The 18,419-nt window shown below is 31.4% G+C and overlaps 1 protein-coding gene across 2 annotated transcripts in view; it reads right to left on the bottom strand.

Moving 5' to 3' along the window:
* Positions 1–18,419, bottom strand: part of LOC114325378 (peroxisomal membrane protein PMP34) — a 39,941-nt gene that overhangs the window by 19,142 nt on the left and 2,380 nt on the right. For both annotated transcript variants that reach the window (XM_028273438.2, XM_050653523.1), the window contains 3 exons: positions 12,897–12,957; positions 10,404–10,473; positions 6,178–6,326 (listed from right to left, as the gene is read on the bottom strand). In XM_028273438.2, coding sequence (XP_028129239.1) covers positions 6,178–6,326; positions 10,404–10,473; positions 12,897–12,957 — 280 coding nt within the window. The remainder of the gene's footprint in view (positions 1–6,177; positions 6,327–10,403; positions 10,474–12,896; positions 12,958–18,419) is intronic.

The raw sequence follows: 18,419 nt of genomic DNA, 5'->3' as shown, positions 1-18,419 counted from the left end.
TTTACTTAATACTCTTTTAATGATGTAGATTGTAAATAAACATAATTACATAAAAAAAAAAAAAAATATGAACCACTGTGAGAGCGGTGAACGCGGGGTTCTGTTTAAGGCCTCGCATCCGTGAACTTTCTCCTTTGAAATAGAATAAAAATAATTAAATGTTACCTATTATTAGATAATTATAAACTCCTTGGATCTATTATTTCGAATTTCAATTACTGTATAGTTAGATTAAAATGTTATTTATAGAATGATAAATATTACATATATGAATGTTGGTGTGAAAATAATTTTGGGGGTTCACGTGCACATGTGCACTTATGGAGAAACCGCCACTGTCTATTCCTAACCTACGTTTGATTCGTTGATATTTAGAATGCGCGTTTTTTCTAGCCAATCAAATACACATATTACGAACATTTGACGAAAACTTCGTCCATTTTGGCCATTTTTTAGAAGTGTCAAAGAGTCAAGTGACGGTTATTATTCAGGTCGGTATTTTGTGTACCTGTCATTTTGAAATTTCGAATTCGACTTCACTTGTGTTTCACAACGTCTTTGTGCATTATTTTGTGTTTTGGTTTAGAATTTAGTTCGTTAAAAGTTAGTCATTGGCGTGAGGAGACTAGAGACATTCGAGATGTACCGAAGAGTGCTAAATATCTCATGAGTAGATAGAATAGCCAACGTGGAGGTAATGAGACTTACGCATAAGGAACGAGAACTAACAAATAAGAAGAAAACTGAGATATATGGGACATGTGATGAGAGATGTATATCTAATACTCCAGGTCATTATGCAAGAAAAAGATCCATAGTAAGGAGACGTAACTCATGGCTGAAGAACCTTAGGAACTGGTTTGGATGTAATAACAATGAATTATTTAGAGCCGCGGTTTCAGAAATAAAGATCGCTCTGATGATTACCGACTTTTGAAGCGGAGACAGCACCTAGAGAAGAAGATAAAAACACAGTTTATGGATAGTTTTGTGTCATTTTTGAATGTTTCCATATTTATAAATTTAATTAACAATATTGTTTACTTTTTAATTTTATTCCCCTTTATAAAAAATACCTACATGTTAACATATTGTGTAAAAATCAAATCTACTAAATTACTAATTAGTTTAATTCCACAAGCTTTTCACCTATGGCTAAGTACGATTGTGGCATCTGTCAGATTCGTCAAGAAATACATGAAATAAGTCTCGACACACCCAATACAGTATATGACGTCATAATTAATGACGCACTGAAAAATGATCATGAGAACAAGAATATACAATTTATATTCTAATCGGATATATTTAAAAAACAAAAAAAAATAAAACATCAGATACTTATTCCAAAGTAATCACCAAAAAAATTCCGTTAAAAACAACATAAACATTGTATTTTAAGATCATGCTAGTTTAGAATTAAAAATCTTATAGACGGAGAGCTAGAACCGAAAAATCATCGTCATAAGTAATATGGAGTTTGGCATGTGAAATGTGTCTATTGTATATTGATACTTATGACCCCTTTCAGGCTGACACCTCAGTGGATACAGGAAGTAGCAATAAGGGATGAAAGGGGAAAGTTAGTGCAGTCATTAAAGGTTTTCACCTCCTATTTTGTTAAACCTCCATCGATTTGCATGAAAATTGGTGACTAGTTAAAGCATACCTCAAGAAACAAAACTGATTTGGTGCCACTTGCACTTTTACCCTGGTGGTGAATACCACCCCTTCCCGCGGGTGAAAACTATTTTATTAAAAATAACCGCACAAATCGATAGAGGGACAAATGTTAAGTAAAATTTGTTATATCATGTTATCAAAATAAATCAATACTTTTTGAGTTATTAAAGATCAAAGATTTGTCTATTTAAGAGCATATGCGTGAAGTTACGGATGATAAAAAGAACATGTTAATTAATTGTATGTTGGTAAAATATTATTTTTATATTATTTCGACATTTAATTGAATTTTTAGAGTTTTTCCTGTAATTCTTCTCAGTACTCTCATTTTTGCCGTTTCTAGTAGTCTTTGTGCTGTGGCTGTATCGGGTCTTGTTTCTGAAGCATATGTCATTATTTAGACCAGGGCGCATCTGTAAACATATTAGTACATTTGGACGTTGAAAGGCGACTCATATTTTTTGCAGAAATTGCTTGAAAATAACTCGTTTAATAATATTTAAGTTATCCTCCCACTCAAAAAGGTCCGGAACATTGTTTAAATAATCAAAATGTCAAAAAATGAAGGAAAAATTCGAGTTTTTTCTTCGTTTTTGATTATAACTTTAAAAGTATTCATTTTCGAGAAAAGTTGTACTGACATAAAAGTCGCGTAATAAAATTTCCTACAATATAGGATTAGCTAAAAATTTTAAAAATTGTCGCCCTTGTTGCAAAATAGCAATAATTGCGAAAAAAAACGTATAACAAACAAGTATTCGTTTTCCACCATTCGCATTTAACGTTTTTCCACCATTTATGCTACACTTAGGACCTTCATATTTCACCCAGAAAAACTATATGATAAATTAAAACAATATTGTAAATTTCATTAAGATCGGTTTAATAGATTTTGCAAAATAAATTTTGCAATCCAGCTTTTGCAAAAAAATGCATTTTGCAGGACTGAAAATAAAGGAGACAGCAAGTTGATTTTTTTACGTATAGAAGAATACTGTACCTTTCATTTGCAATTTGCAAAATTAAAATCGGTTAACTACCACCGCGTCAGGAATTTTTTAAATAAATATTAATTTTTGGTGCTACGTGCAGGACAGCGGATATGGACCAAGAGCTAGCAACGTCGGAAAAAAAATCATTTTAAGACGGCTGATTCTTTCATATATTGTTCCCTATGCTTCCTCGAACACCGTACCGGCCATCTGGCTACTGATACTGGTTGCGTTCATTACTGCGCAGCACACTTGTACAGGTAAACATATCGAATTTAAAATTATTGTAAGACGAAAAATTTTTTGTCATTACTTTTTAAACATTATTAGAAATATGAACTGTAATTGCCAGACATTTCTGTAGTTTAAAAAGTAATGACAAAAAAATTTTTCGTCCTAAAATAATTTAAATTCAATATACAGGGTGATTGGTGAGTGTGATAAAACTCAGTAGATCCGCTATAGTAATAGATAGCAATAAAAGTTAATAATAAAAATTGTGGCCAACTTTCAGCTTCACATTACGAAATTAGTTAGATTGTTACAGGGTGTTCGATAACATAGTGGCAGACCAAACTTATGTTTTTTTAAATGGAACATCCTATATTTTATTTTATATTCGAAATCCTCTTAACTTCCCCATCACAAAACTATAAAGGTTTGTTATGTTATATAGGGCTTTTACAAAGTTATAACCAATTTTTTACGAAAATCGTAACAAGTTCAGCTCCCTGTATAAATAAAAAAAGCACAGCAGAGATGGTTTATTGGTGCCATTTTCTTTTGTTGATTGTGAAAATTTTTAAGAATTGTTGATATTGCTAATTTTTCTTATATCGAACAGAGGGTGAGTCAAAACGCAAGTACATTCTTTTCTCAGAAATTTTAAATGGAACACCCTGTATTTTATATTAGATACTGTCGAAAAATATCATTACCGTACTTTAATTTTTGTATATTCCCTATGACTAAATTTGTCAGTTTTCGAGATATTTTCATTTTCCAGAGCAAGTTATTAATTAGGGTGTTCTATTTAAAATTACTGTGAAAATAATGTACTTGCGTTTTGACTCACCCTATATTCGATATAAAGAAAATTAGCAATATCAACCATTTTTATAAATTTTGACAATCAACAAAAAAATATGGCACCAATAAACCATTGCTGTTGTGCTTATTTTTATTTATACAGGGAGCTGAACTTATTATGATTTTCATAGAGCATTGGTTATAACTTTGTAAATACCCTGTATAGCATAACAAACTTTTATATTTTTGTGATGGGGAAGTTAAGAAGATTTCGAATATAAAATAAAATATGAAGTGTTCCATTTAAAAAAACAAAAGTTTGGTCTGCCACTATGTTATCGAACACCCTGTAACATTCTAACTAATTTTGTAATGTGAAGCGCAAAGTTAGCTACAATTTTTATTATTAACTTTTATTGCTATCTATTACTATAGCGGATCTACTGAGCTTTTTCACACTAATCAATCACCCTGATTTTGTGTTTACCTGTACAGGTGTGTAATGAACGCAACCTGTATCAGCAGCCAGATGGCCGGTACGGTGTTCGAGAAAGCATAGTGAACAATATATGAAAGAATCAGCCGTCTTAAAATGATTTCTCGAAAACGTTGCTAGCTCTAAGAACCAATACGTTTGCTCTGATTGGGCATTCCAATGTCATTTGCTAATGATTGATAAATTTTAATTTTTAGTACATTTCGATATAAATAAATAAATTTGTTTATTGCAAAATAAAAACACATACTCTGTCCTTTGAAATAATACTTTTTTAGCAAAAACTTTCTCTCTTCATATATTTTAACTTAGAGAATAAAATTTTATTATTTTTACACATATGCAATTGTTTAAACAATATCTCACAAACAATAATCAACTTCGTTTGATTTTTGTGGAATTAAAATACAACAAAATATAGAGTAAGAAAATAATATATTAGATAAAGATTGGAAGAAATTTTGGTGGAAATCAACTTGCGTGAATCGAACATCGCTGTCCTGCGCGTAGCACCAAAAATTAATGTTTATTTAAAAAATCCTGACGCCGTGGTAGTTAACCGATTCGTGTACCGAAAGGTAAAGTATCCTTCTATATGTAAAAAAAATTCAACTCGCTGCCTGCTTTAGTTTTAGTCCTGCAACATTTTGAAAAAGTGAATTTTTTTGCGAAAGCTGGATTGCAAAATTTATTTTGCAAAATCTATTGAACCGATCTTCATTAAATTTAAAGTATTGTTTTATTATATCATAAAGTTTTTCTGGGTAAAATATGAAGGTCCTAAGCTGGTTAAAAAACGTTAAGTGCGAATACTTGTTTTTTTTATGGAAATTTTTTTTCGCAATTATTACTATTTTGCAACGAGGGTGACAATTTTTAAAACTTTTAACCAATCCTATATTGTAGGAAATTTAATTACGCAACATTTGTGTCAGTGCAACTTTTCTCGGAAGTGAATATTTTTAAAGTTATAATCAAAAAACGAAGAAAAAAATCGAATTTTTCCTTCATTTTTGACATTTTGATTATTTAAACAATGGACCTTTTTGAGTGGGGGGATAACTCAATTATTCTTATATGAGTTAATTCCAAGAAATTTCTGCAAAAAAATATGAGTCACCTCTCAACGTCCATCTCAAAACAGATGCGCTCTGGACTAATTAGTCTTACACTGGCTTTATAAATTCTTGACTTCATCTCAGCGTTAATATGTCGGTTTCGCCATATAGTGTTATTAAGGCATTCTGCCAGTCTATTTGCTTTTTGTACTTAATTTCTCACTTCTTTGTTTAGGTCTCTGTAGCTGGACAATATAATTCCAAGGTATTTTATTTCCATTACTTGTTCAATACTGATGTCATCAATTTCATTTTTACATCTGATTGATTCTTTACTGATTACTATTGTTTTAGTTCTCTGAGGTGAAATTATTATATTGAATTCTTTTACTTTTATGATAAATATGTGGACTAATCTTTGCAGACTATCTTCATCTTCGGCTATCAGAATTGCATCGTTTGCACAACAGAGTATTGTTACTTCTTTGTTTCCCATTCTTTATCCTCTTCCTTTGTCGACGTTTTGATGATACCAGAAATTCGAAGAAGGAAAATAAATAGTCTTGATTGACTAGTTAACAAAAACACTGTACATAATACATATAGTAATAATCTTGGGTCAAAATTGTGGAGGGCCAATTTAGTAAATAAAATGCACTCTTTTTGTTTTGTTCAAAGTTGAAAATAGTGAAAAAAACTCAGACGTTTTGAAAGAAAAATACTTACCACGATGTGTCCACAAACCAATATAGAATGAGAACAAACAGAAATAAAACAACTTTATAGTGATTATGATATTGTTCAGGAGATTACATCTCAGAGATTAAGATGGTCAGGATACGTACATACATAGTAATGAAAAACTTGTAAAACTGTAAAGATATTCAACAAAAATAGCTTAAATAAAATTTGTACTCACCAGCAAAGAGACTCAAGAGAAAGTCGTTTTTGGAGTTGCGCATTTCCTGTGGTAAAAGAGATTTGACTCCGTGGAATGCATAAAAATATACGAAAGATGAGACTCCTAATGTTTTTAGAACAGGACTAATTCCACAATATAAAGACTGTCTAAAACAATAAATTATATGTAATTTGGTTGGTTATCTTTTTCTCATAGGCATCTTTCAGAGCGTCACAGTTTTTCGATTTCTTTCTAAGGCATTAAATTGTATGTGACAGAAAAAAAAGGCACGTCCATGATTACAGACATTTATAACATTTATTCTAATTGTCGATAGATGGCGCTATAATCGAAAAAAAAATTATTTACGAATTATATTATATATCTACGAATATAATCAATCTGTACAATTTATAGGGCTATACAAATCAAAGAAAATACCATTTTATAAATGCAATAAAGACAATTGATTTGTTTTTATGCCAAATTGCAAATAAAATGTGACAACTGTCAGATTTAACTAAAATGTCATGTTAGAATAAATGCTATAAATGTGTATTATCACGGACTTATTTTTTTTTTCTATCATTTGTGACGCACTGAAAAATGCCTATGAAAAGGACCATATATAAACTGCTTCTTAAAACTTATGTTTTATGAAGAATAAAAATTAACTTTCAAATTTAAATGGGAGACAATTATTTAAGGGTTTTTGACTTAACTCTTATATAAATCAAAACGAGTATTTATTTGCACGTCGCACCATAACCTGTTATGTACAGGCGCAGGTTAGAAATTTTTTTAAGTCTGCACCCGCTGAAGCATGCCTACAGTAATAGATGTCCAAATTCGAGGGAGACATATCTCAGTTCAAAATGGAGAGTTACGTTGTTCTGTGAGTTCAGAGATTACGTGAAGCACGACGTGAAAACGAATTGTCAGGAAAACAGCTGACTGAGCGACGAGAATTCAGTAAATTCTCGAAGCTTATTTCTGCGTTGATAAAATCAGTTTGTTAAATATTTCGGCGGTGAAAAGATACTTCTGGTATTTTCTAAAGTTCAGGGCCGCAATCAGGAATATGTGACACCATCCCCCCGAACAATACCTAAATTTACCTGATGCCTTTCATCAGAGCACAATCCCTTCAGTTGGACGACCTTCAGCTTACTTCGTAGCGTGAGCTGCAGTCTATATACAAAATCGTTTATTTTTGATTTTTAAAATCGTTTATGTTCTTAGTGATCAGATACGTTCCCTCCCAGGGCCGCTGCAACTTGAGGCTCAGACCTTTCCTTCTCCTTGGTTGATAGAGTTAGACAGCATCACCTTCCTTGAAGCTAACGGGAGTGGATTTCTGATCGAACTTAACCTTCATTCCGTGGATTTTTTATGCCGCTGACATACTCGGCAAGTATCTCTTACTCCACCTCTCTGTCTGGTAGGTGGCCATGTAGTAGGTTGATGGGAAGCTTCGGTCATCTCTCGATCAGTCAATAGCATTGCTTTAGTGTAATCACTTGCTTCAATTTAGGAATTTCGGTAGGCTAGCAGAACAGAGGCACTAGTTTGTACCAGTCTCTCTGGTTTTCGTGTACAAACAGACAGTTGTTGCTGTGAAAAACGTAACAAATATACAGGGTAGACAATTCGACGTAGATCTCGGGATCGAATTGCTTTGTAATGCCCCTTTTTCCGCTTCTTCTCGATCGACGATGGTAAATAAATGTTTGAGTGTGGAGTAAAAATATGGTTTTATTGACAGCTACGTAATTACACTATAGATGATGTTCAGGTAACTTTCTATGATAGACTGCCTTTAATGACAGCTACTGATAATAATTACACTCGGCGTAACTTCTAACAACGACTTACGCACTTGTTAACGAGGTAACTATTTCAATTAGACTGCAACCCAAAATAGTCCCCTTGGTAAATTTATAATCTCGTCAAAATATGCAATTCATCAATAAGTTGCATGACAACCGAACTACGGACCTTGCGTTTTGAAAGGTTGCAACTACAGTTTAAAGAAAGCTATTGCAAAACTTAAAGTTCAATTGGAAAATACATTATTTGGCAATTTACTAAGTTTGCAGGTTGAATGGACTCTAATTATTAAAATATTACTCGATGTTTCCCAATGTTTCAATTATACATGGTGAAACTATAAAAGTTTAGGAAGTTAAGAAAAAATCTGAGATTACAAATTAAGGGATTACTTTGAGATTGAACATATTGGCCACTTAAAAGAAAGATACGACCAATAGAAAATGTTTAAACACATTATAATATAAAATAATAAGAATAGAAATAATAGCTAACACAACATTCAAGGTTAGTGATATTTGCGAAAGATTTTCAAATCTGAATAGAATGCAACGAGTACTATCTCATTGCATTAGATTTACAGACAAATGCAAAAAAAGAGAGGTAGAACATGAACAACTCACCCCTCAAGAATTAGAGAGTACCTTGCAAAGAATAATAAAGAATACTCAAGAATTATATTACGCAGAAGAGATAAAAACGCTAAAGAGTGGAAAACCACTAAACGGGAGGAGTAAACTATTGAACTTACTACCCTATGTGGATAACCATGGCATATTACGGGTTACATGGAGACTTCAGAACTCAGAGCTCACACATGATGAAAAGCATCCCTTAATAATACCTCACAAAAGCAAATTAAGTAAATTAATAATACAACATTGCCATACAAAAACGTTGCATGGAGGCCCACAACAAACTCTGCACTACATAAAGAAAAGATTTTGGATCACGCACGGAAAAAGAGTAGTGCGAGAAGAAATAAACACTTGTGTCAAATGTAAAAGATACAAGGCTGAAACGGCTCAACAATTAATGGGAAGTTTACCAAAAACGAGGGTAAACCAAGCTCTCCCATTTGCAAATACTGGTGTAGACTACGCCGGACCAATCAAAATAAGAGCAAGCAAAGGAAGAGGGTACAAGAGCTATAAAGGATATATAGCAGTATTTGTATGCCTAGCCACAAAAGCTGTACACCTCGAAGTAGGATGTTTCATTAAAATAAAGATGATGGACTATGGTAGACTTGCGTGAATCACCCTGTACATTTAAATTTATGTTTAAGAGCGCACATTTATATATCACGAATCACAGTTGAGTGACAACGTTTATTAAAAATTTTTAAAACAAGGACAAATATATACTCACAGGCACAAAATCCCGCCACCCAAAATTTTTTTTAAGTTTGACAATTTATAACTTTATTATTTGTGCTCCGATTTTTAAGATTCTTGCACCAGTTTGTAGGTACATGTATTGATATCGTTTGGTATTATTCCGGTAACAAAAAAAATTTGCTGGCATGGCATTATACGAGGTGAATGGAAGCGTTGTATTTTCTCCTAACTTTAAAAAATTCTGTGGAAAAATGGAATATCTGATTATGTTTCATAGTCCTGTCATATTATCCCGGAAGCATCACTAAAATTTTCTTTTTTGAATTATCCGTATATCTCTTTTCTTGTAAGAGCTGTACCATTTTTTGTAAATAAAAACACTCATTGACTCTCATAAAATAGAGGTTGGATTGATAAGATTAGAATGGCCTGCATGCAGCCCAGACCTATGAATATTTATGGGATGAATTAAAAAAAGCTATTTGCCGTCATCCTAGACCTCCAGAAAATTTGGTACAGTTGTGGCCCTGGTAGAGGAATATCGCAGGCAATGGTAACACATCTTTATTCGATGCTAAACAGATTGCGAGCAGTCGTTGATACAAGAGGTGGACATACCCGCTATTGAATTGTTTTGTTTTGTTGTTAATTTTGTTTTGTTTTGTTAATTTTAGTGCGTTTGATATGTTTAATTAAATAAACCTTCAAAGCAGTGTCTTTATTTACAAGAAAAGAGATATTCGGATAATTCAAAAAACAAAACCTCAGTGATACCTCCAAAATAATACAAAAGGAGTATGAAACAAAATCAGCCCTCCAATTTTTCCACATAATTTTTTAAAGTTAGGAGAAAAAACAACTCTTCCATTCACCCTCGTATAATGCCATCTAAGCAAAAAAATTTTGTTACCGGAATAATAACAAACGACATCAATACATGTAGCTACAAACTGGTGCAAGAATCTTGAAAATCGGAGCACAAATAATAAAGTTATAGATTGTCAAACTTAATCAAAAATTTTGGGTGGCGGAATTTTGTGCCGGTGAGTGTATATAAATGAAGTTCATACTTACATGCCTTCAGTCTTAAGTAGGTGAATTATACCTTCAAAAGTAGATTTTTCTGCTAGTTCTTTATCTTCAACTGAAATAAAAGGAATGTATGAGATATTTTCGAAATGTATGAGATATTTTCGAAATAAATTCATTATTATTATTATTGCGCCATTATTAGGGTAATATAAATATTCTCTATATCAGTTTATTTTAATTGGGAAATAAGCCACAATTTTACTTTGAAATTTAAGTTTATTTGACGTTTCGATTTCAACTTCGGAAATCGTTGTCAAAATAGGTATTTTTTAAACATGAAGAGAAGTATCCATTCTCAAATGTGGCCTCGAGGTAAGGAAGTACAAAACTCAAAGAAGTACCACAAAATGTATATATTAATAAAAAAAAATTGCTGTTCGCAAGATGGCAATGGTAACACATCTTTATTCCTAACGTGGAAGTCTTAAAGAATTTTTTAAAAAATTTGACATTCAAATTAACTAAATGTTAATACAACATATAAAAAATAAAAAACTTTAATAATGAAGTCTATAGAACCATAAAAAATGTAAACTAGTAGATTCTTCCTCCTTCCTGGTCTGGTCAGTTTTGTCTTTGCTCCCGCATTTTTAAGCTGATGATGGCTCGTGAAGAGCCAAAACGCGTCCTTATATGACCATTTTATTAAAATATACATTTTGTGGTACTTCTTTGAGTTTTGTACTTCCTTAGGTATTTTTTAGATCAATTATTCAAATTTTAGTTGAAAGCTTGAATGCCCTTTTATAATATGTAAAAAATGTTTCAAGTATTGAAAACTTTTTGTGTTGGCTCTGCATAATTTTGAAAATGAATAACTTTTTTTCAAAAATTTAGATTGCAAAATTATTTTATGCTGATTATGCTGAAAATTTGTGTAGTGTTTTTGTATTAAAATGATTTCGTAAATAAATATTAAAGGTTTCTATGTTTTTGAAAGTTTGAAGATTTCTATGTTGCTTTTAAATACCTGAAAAATATTATTAAAAAACATTGTTTTTGACCCTACCGACATATAGCAACAAAAAGGAGAAAAATATTTAATTTTGCTAATTATTTTCACAAATTGTTTAATAAAAAATTTAGCCCAACTTTTGAAATGTCTGCATAGTGAAATTATCTATTTATCCAATTTAATTATGGTAGGGGAGCAAAGTATGCTAAATTTGCAGTCACTCGAGCGTTATGGGGACCTATCGGGTTGTGATTATTAGGTCCTAAAACTAAAAAAATTAAGTAAAATTTTCCATTTTAGTGGGGACTTTCCATTTATTATTTAATTTTTCTATTTCCAACAATTGTTTTTCTCGATTATAGCGCCATCTATCCATAATTCGAAAAAAAGGCTCGAATAAAAGTTGCTTATTGTTACGTAAAGAATCCAAATCTGAAATAAAAATTTGGGGGTCCCGTTTAAGATTTTAAAGTAACCCCCCACCCCACCTCCGTGGGGGGTCGTGTTTGGTACCATTCGATAGATTTTTCAAATACCATTCGATAGATTTTTCAAAAACATTTTGAAAGTGTATTTTGCAGCTTTTCGATCTGATGTTCATTTTGCGAAATATCGCGGGGATTGTATTTAAAATTTTAAATTTACTCCCCACCCCGTGGGGGGTCATGTTTAGTACTATTCGATAGATTTTTGAAAAGTATTGGAGACGTATTTTTTAGTTTTTCGATCTGACGTTCATTTCGCGAAATATTCGCTTTTTTTGTGAAACTTTTTGACTCACCCATTTCCTTATTTGCTCAAATCGTCAGATTTTTGAAATATACACTCTTTTGCATGTACTTAACTTACCTTATCTTAATCTGACAATTTCAAGTATTTTTAAGGATGGATTTTTTTTTCGGGCCCCCCTTAACGAACTTCCCTGTGCTAAGAGCCAATATATGGTAGAGGTACATCTGGAGGGTACCAGGTTTCTCCCCATATGAAAATCTGACGCGCTCGAGTAACTGCAAAAATCCCCACCATTAATCTAAGTCCACGAATTTGAATAGCGAAATTATCATTTCTAATAATATTTCGAAGCAATTACTTAAAGCAAAAAAATAGGATTATATACGATTTACCCAAACGAGAGTGTTTTAGACAGATACCGCCTGATCTAATGAGAAAGCGAAAAGGAAGCCAAAGAAGAATTTCCAATTTTTATTCATACAATTTGCAAACACGCAGCTTCTTACTTATAACCCCAGAACAAACACAATCTAAGGATGTTAATTGTACTTTTTTTTATAAAATTCAACTTCCTTTATTTACTTTTTATTAATTATATTACAATGTGTTAAAACCATATTTAGTTAAATCAGTGTTTTTAACGTAATCAATTATGTTAATTAATATGCAATTAAAAGTTTCAAGTTCACATTACGTCATTCGGTGTAAAAAAATCAGAAGTTTTAATGAATTTGGGAAAAAATGTTTGATTAACAAATTTAGTATACATATTTGATAAAAATACTTACGTTGCTTTCTGAATTTGATCATATCCAAAGGGTACACGCTGCTCATAGCAAAAATGCTTGCCTAAAAACATTTAATTGTATAATTGTGGACATTAATTGCATATACTCGTACAAGTATACAAAACATTTGAATGATATAAATACGAAACTATTATGAACAAGACAAACTAGAGGGAAATAATAATTGGCAAGAAGACGAAGTGCATATCTGCCGTTCTCAAATAAAACGCGGACTCAGGACTCTATATTATGTTTTGACAACTTTTTAACGTAAAACATGTTCTAATGATAGTTGAACATTGTTTAAAAATATATTCTTAAAAAAAATCATGTTTTTATCAAAGCTGCAAAGAAAAAGTCATATACCGCGTTTTAATTGAGCAGCGGACATATTACTGGATCAGAAAGAGTACCGTATCTGCATTTTATTTACAAATAGGATCTTTTACAAGCAAGAATAGCTACCAAAAAAGAAAAATAAATAGCTTATAATTGTTTATTATATAGGCAAAATACCTACATGTCATAAATGTTCAAAATACGAGGTCGCAACACGAGTCTCGATAAAAACGCGGTAAATGCGCTGTGCTCAATTAAAACGCGGCAAGTACATGATACTCGCTAGCACATACCGCTTTTTAGTTGAGTACCTTGTAAATAACGCATTTTAATTAAGCAACTGTTGAAATTTAACACATACGGCATATTCCAATTTATTTATGTTGGTAGCAAATAAAATGATACGGCTTTCAGACATTGCAGAAACATAAATAAGGTCACAAGGAAACCACATACAGCAAAAACTCGATTTGCAATTTTTTTTGCAGATACCGCGTTTTATTTGAGGACGGCAGATATGCAAGGAACCAAGTCTAAATAAAGTTGAAGGAAAAATAAGAGACCTAAAAAATAACAAGAGGCAGGCTGAGATCTTTAAGCAAGGAGGCGAAATACTGCAAAAAAGAATCTTCCACTGAACATTAGCAGTTTGTTAAAAAGAAGAAATGTTGAAACAATGGAATAGGGCTCTTATTTGTTCGATCTACAAAAAGGAGACAAAAAGGAGTGTGAAAACTATAGAGATATACCAATATTAGAAGTGGTCTACAAAATGCTTGCAAAAATTATTAGGAAAAGATAGATAACATATGAAAAAAATATCGAAGAATACCAGGTAGGGTTAAGACCAGAAAGAACAAGTACTGGATTAAAAAAAGTTAGGATTAAATAAGGTATTTATCGACTTTAAACAGGTATAACTCCATAAATGGAAGGATGCTTTATGAGGCAATGAGAACCTTAGAAATACCAGAAAATCTTATAAGGCTATTCATAGTGAGAATGATGCCTAGCAACACAATAAATAGGGTCACACGGGAAGAAAGCTTTTTAAGCCAGATCACAATAAATACGGGTTTAAAACAAGAAGATCCGCTATCAGGGAATTTGTTAAACTTAGTATAGTCCGTTCTTTAACGGTACAATATTGCAAAACCTCTAAATTTTAAAGAAGCGCTTGGATTGACATGAATTTTGGCATACACATAGCTAACAAGTCAAAGAAAAAAAGTGATATTGTGCCGATATCTGCTTTTGCCCTGGGGGTGGTTTTCACCCCCTCTTGGGGGTTTCGTCCAAAGAAAGTCAGGAAATGGATAAACTGGCTAATTTTAAGTAACTTTTCTTCTATAGAGTTTTTTCACTAAGTCAATACTTTTCGAGTTATTTGACAGTGAATATGTTCATTTTTTCAACAAAATAACCACGCTTTTAGACGGTTTTTCGTAAATAACTCAAATAGTAAGTATTTTGTCGAAAAAACATTCGTAGCAAAAATATAGCCTGTAAAAAATTTTAAAAAATGGTGTATATATCACGTCTCTACACCTAGTAAAAGCAGAGTTATAGCTAATGAAAAATAGGTTCATATTCGTCAAATTCCAAATGGAACACTTTAACGTGAAATAACCAAAAATTAAGCACATTTCGGGGAAAATTCATTAAAACTTATTTAAAGTGTTTAAAAAAAGCTTCATTTTTGTTTTATAAAAAAAAATTCTAACATCAAAATTAAACAAGTTACGCTCAAAATAAATTTAGTCCCTTTTGGTTTTGGTAAAAAAATCGAGAAGATCACCCCCTAATTAGTATCTTAAATGAATTAATCGTTACGACTTCACAAGTTTCTTGACTCGTGTATAATATTGTTTATATGATCTGTAAGTTTCATCGGTTCAAAGTCCTTATTATTGAAAGGGCTGTAGTTAAAAGGGGTTGAACGAGTCACTGATCACGAATGTATGCAAATTTAGAAACACCAAATCTTAATCAATTTTTGTCTAACAGAAAAACAAAAAAATACATGATATTCAGAAAAGCAAATCTGACTTTTTTTGTTTTTCGAGATTTTTGGTATCTCTAACAATTTTTAAGTTATTTTGAAAAAAACATATTTTTCAAAATTTGAATTTTTAAAAATTTTACTTTGAAACCAAATTTTTTCAAAAATAAGCACTTTGACTAGATCAAATTTACAGATCATAGAAACAGAACATAAGTAAAATAATTTGTGGAGCGGTAACGATTAATTTCATTTAAGTTGCTAATTAGGGGGTGGTCTTCCCGATTTTTTTTGCAAAAACAAAAGGAACCAACTTTATTTTGAGCGTAACTTGCTTAAATTTAATGCTAGAAACTATTTGTAAAAACAGAAATAAAGCTTTTTTAAACAGTTTAAAAAAGTTATAATGGGTTTTCCCCAAAAAGTGCTTAATTTTTTGGATATTTCACGTCGAAATATTCTATTTGAAATTTGGTGAATATGAATCTATTTTTCATTGGTTATAACTCTGGTTCTACGAGATCCAGAGACCTAACGCGTACACCATTTTTTTTATTTTTTTATGTGCTATATTTTTGCTAAGAACATTTTTTTCGACAAAATACTTACTTTTTGAGTTATTTGCGAAAAACCGTCCAAAAATGTGGTTATTTGTTGAAAAATGAACATATTCACTCGCAAATAACTCGAAAAGTGTTGACTTGGCGAAAAAACTCTATAGAACAAAAGTTACTTAAAATTAGTCAGTTTACCCATTTCCGGGCTTATTTTGGACATATTATTATATTTTTTCACCCCCAAAAGGTGGTGAAAGTCACCCCCAGGGCAAAAGCACACATCGGCACAATATCACTTTTTTCTTTGACATGTAAGCTATACGTATGCCAAATTTCATGTCAAACCAAGCGGTTCTTTAAAATTTAGAGCAAAAACCGTGAAAGAATGGACTAGTATTAAGACAAATCGCAAGAAGATCAAACATGAGCACAAATAGTATATTTTATTGCAGGGAATAATGCATAGCATGCGCGAATGATGTGGTGATATTAGCGAGAACAAAAAAACATCTAGAAAATTATTTCTAGGAAATTGAAGAAGAAGCGAAAGGATATGGACTAACAATAAACCAAACAAAAACTCAATATATGGAAATGAGAGGAAACAACATATGCGACAGCACATCAAAATGAAAGGTGCAGAGACTATAGTTTTCAAAAAGTGGCAGGATTTGAATATTTAGAAATAGACATATGAATACGAGAAAATAATAATAAGGGATAGACAATAGATTAATGAATGGGACCAGAGCAGACAAATGCACAAAAAAAAAACAGAATATACAGAAGTGTGTAAAAACAAGGGAACAAGAAGGGCACCTCAAGACCAATGACCTCAAATGTGAAAAAGTAATGACATTCAACTACATGTAGTGTCTGTGGAAACAACTGGAACATAAAGAATTTACGGAAGAATTCTAAAAGGAAACCAAGCCTTAAGAAGAAACAGATGCTTAAAAGCAAAAAAAAAGAAAAAAACCGAAATAAAGATAACACTAATTTCATATTTGGAGTTAATTGCAAGGAAACATTGATAAAGTCCTCTTTTATCGATTTCATATAGAAACAAGCCAAAAATATTTTATTTTCCATTAAAATAGTTATGTATTTCCTTACGATAATATCTCCATATCTTTATTTTACTAGATAGATACAGAAATACTTCTAATAGTTTCTTTATGAACGTTGCAGAGAGAATGAGAGTTGTAGTTGCAAACTAATATTCATACAGAAACATTTTTAGTTGTTTCTTTATGATACTACACTTTCTACACCATACTAAAATCAAAACAACTATAAGTGTGTTAGTTTCATAAGGAAACAACTAATATACACTGCGCGTCATTAAACGAAGCCACATAAAAAGTTTTAAGCCACATTCTTTCATTTTTACAAACAGTACAAGAAAGTGATTTATCATTAGATGTTTCTGAATGTTTAAGAATATTTTTTAAAGCTGTATGCAACCATTTCTTAAATACATAACACATGTCAAAAACAAAACTTTTCCCAAAATGATGTTGTTTTTTTTTGCCATCGGTACATAATTCGCAAATATTTTACAGCTATCCCTACTTTTTCTGTCTTTACACAGCAAATTACGTGTAGTAAAATTCACACTGGTATGGATATGTAAACATTACTAGAATGTCATTCTACTTGACAATGTCATCATTAACTTTAAAGAGATGGCTTTTGAATGTTCTTGGATAACTGTTATTTGTATACTTGCAAATTATTAATTCAGTTAATAAATGTGATAATTTTTTCACTAACTATGTATTCAGTGATTGTAATAATTTATATGTACAACAAAAACTAATACTCAATCGAGAAAAGAGGAAAAGTGTTAAAGTGATTTTTTAATAATTTATTGTTACTATGGAACGCTTACAATTTTGAACATCTTCAACAAAAAAATACTTGGATCACATAATATATCCTGATGTATTCTTTGCTTGGATCTTCGATAAATAATAAACAATAAATAACTTTTTATTAAGTTCAGGTCTTAAATCAATTATTTATCAAATACACTATCAATATTATTTAATCAACAACTCAAAATATTCCCGATGCCATGTCAAATATTTAAAACTGTCACTGTCTTGTCATCATATTCTATTTGACTCAGTGCATTGTATGACAAAGATAGTAAATGTTCGATTTGGAAAATATCACCACAGATATGGTATCCATTTTTTTCGAATCCTGAAGAAACTAATAAATGTTTTTAAAAAATTTAAACGCAGAATGAAAGACTAAATTATTATCGAGGGCCGAAAGTCCCTTAGAATAAATAAAAAGTTTCTTTTGAACGAGATATTTGAAATTAAAAATCACACTACAGTTTCTCTGTTTTTCTCTAGTTTTTCACCCCTGTAACTTATTAATATAAACATTATAGAAGTTTTCAGGGACTTTGGGCCCTCGTCAATAACGTGATCTTTCATTCTGCATTTAAATTTTTCAAAAATACTTATTAGTTTTCTCAGGATTCGAAAAAAATGAATTCCCATTTGAATGGCATTGCAGCTGAAAATACGTACCCATCCCCTTAATGGAAAATTTTAAAAATTGTAATTTTTTGCTGTTTTTTTTTTATAAAAATTACAATAAAGTAGT

This window comes from Diabrotica virgifera, chromosome 6, assembly GCF_917563875.1.
Source record: "Diabrotica virgifera virgifera chromosome 6, PGI_DIABVI_V3a".
NCBI classification, from domain to species: domain Eukaryota; kingdom Metazoa; phylum Arthropoda; class Insecta; order Coleoptera; family Chrysomelidae; genus Diabrotica; species Diabrotica virgifera.
The sequence above is the reverse complement of the archived record's forward strand: the minus strand, read 5'-3'. Positions and strand labels throughout refer to the sequence as shown.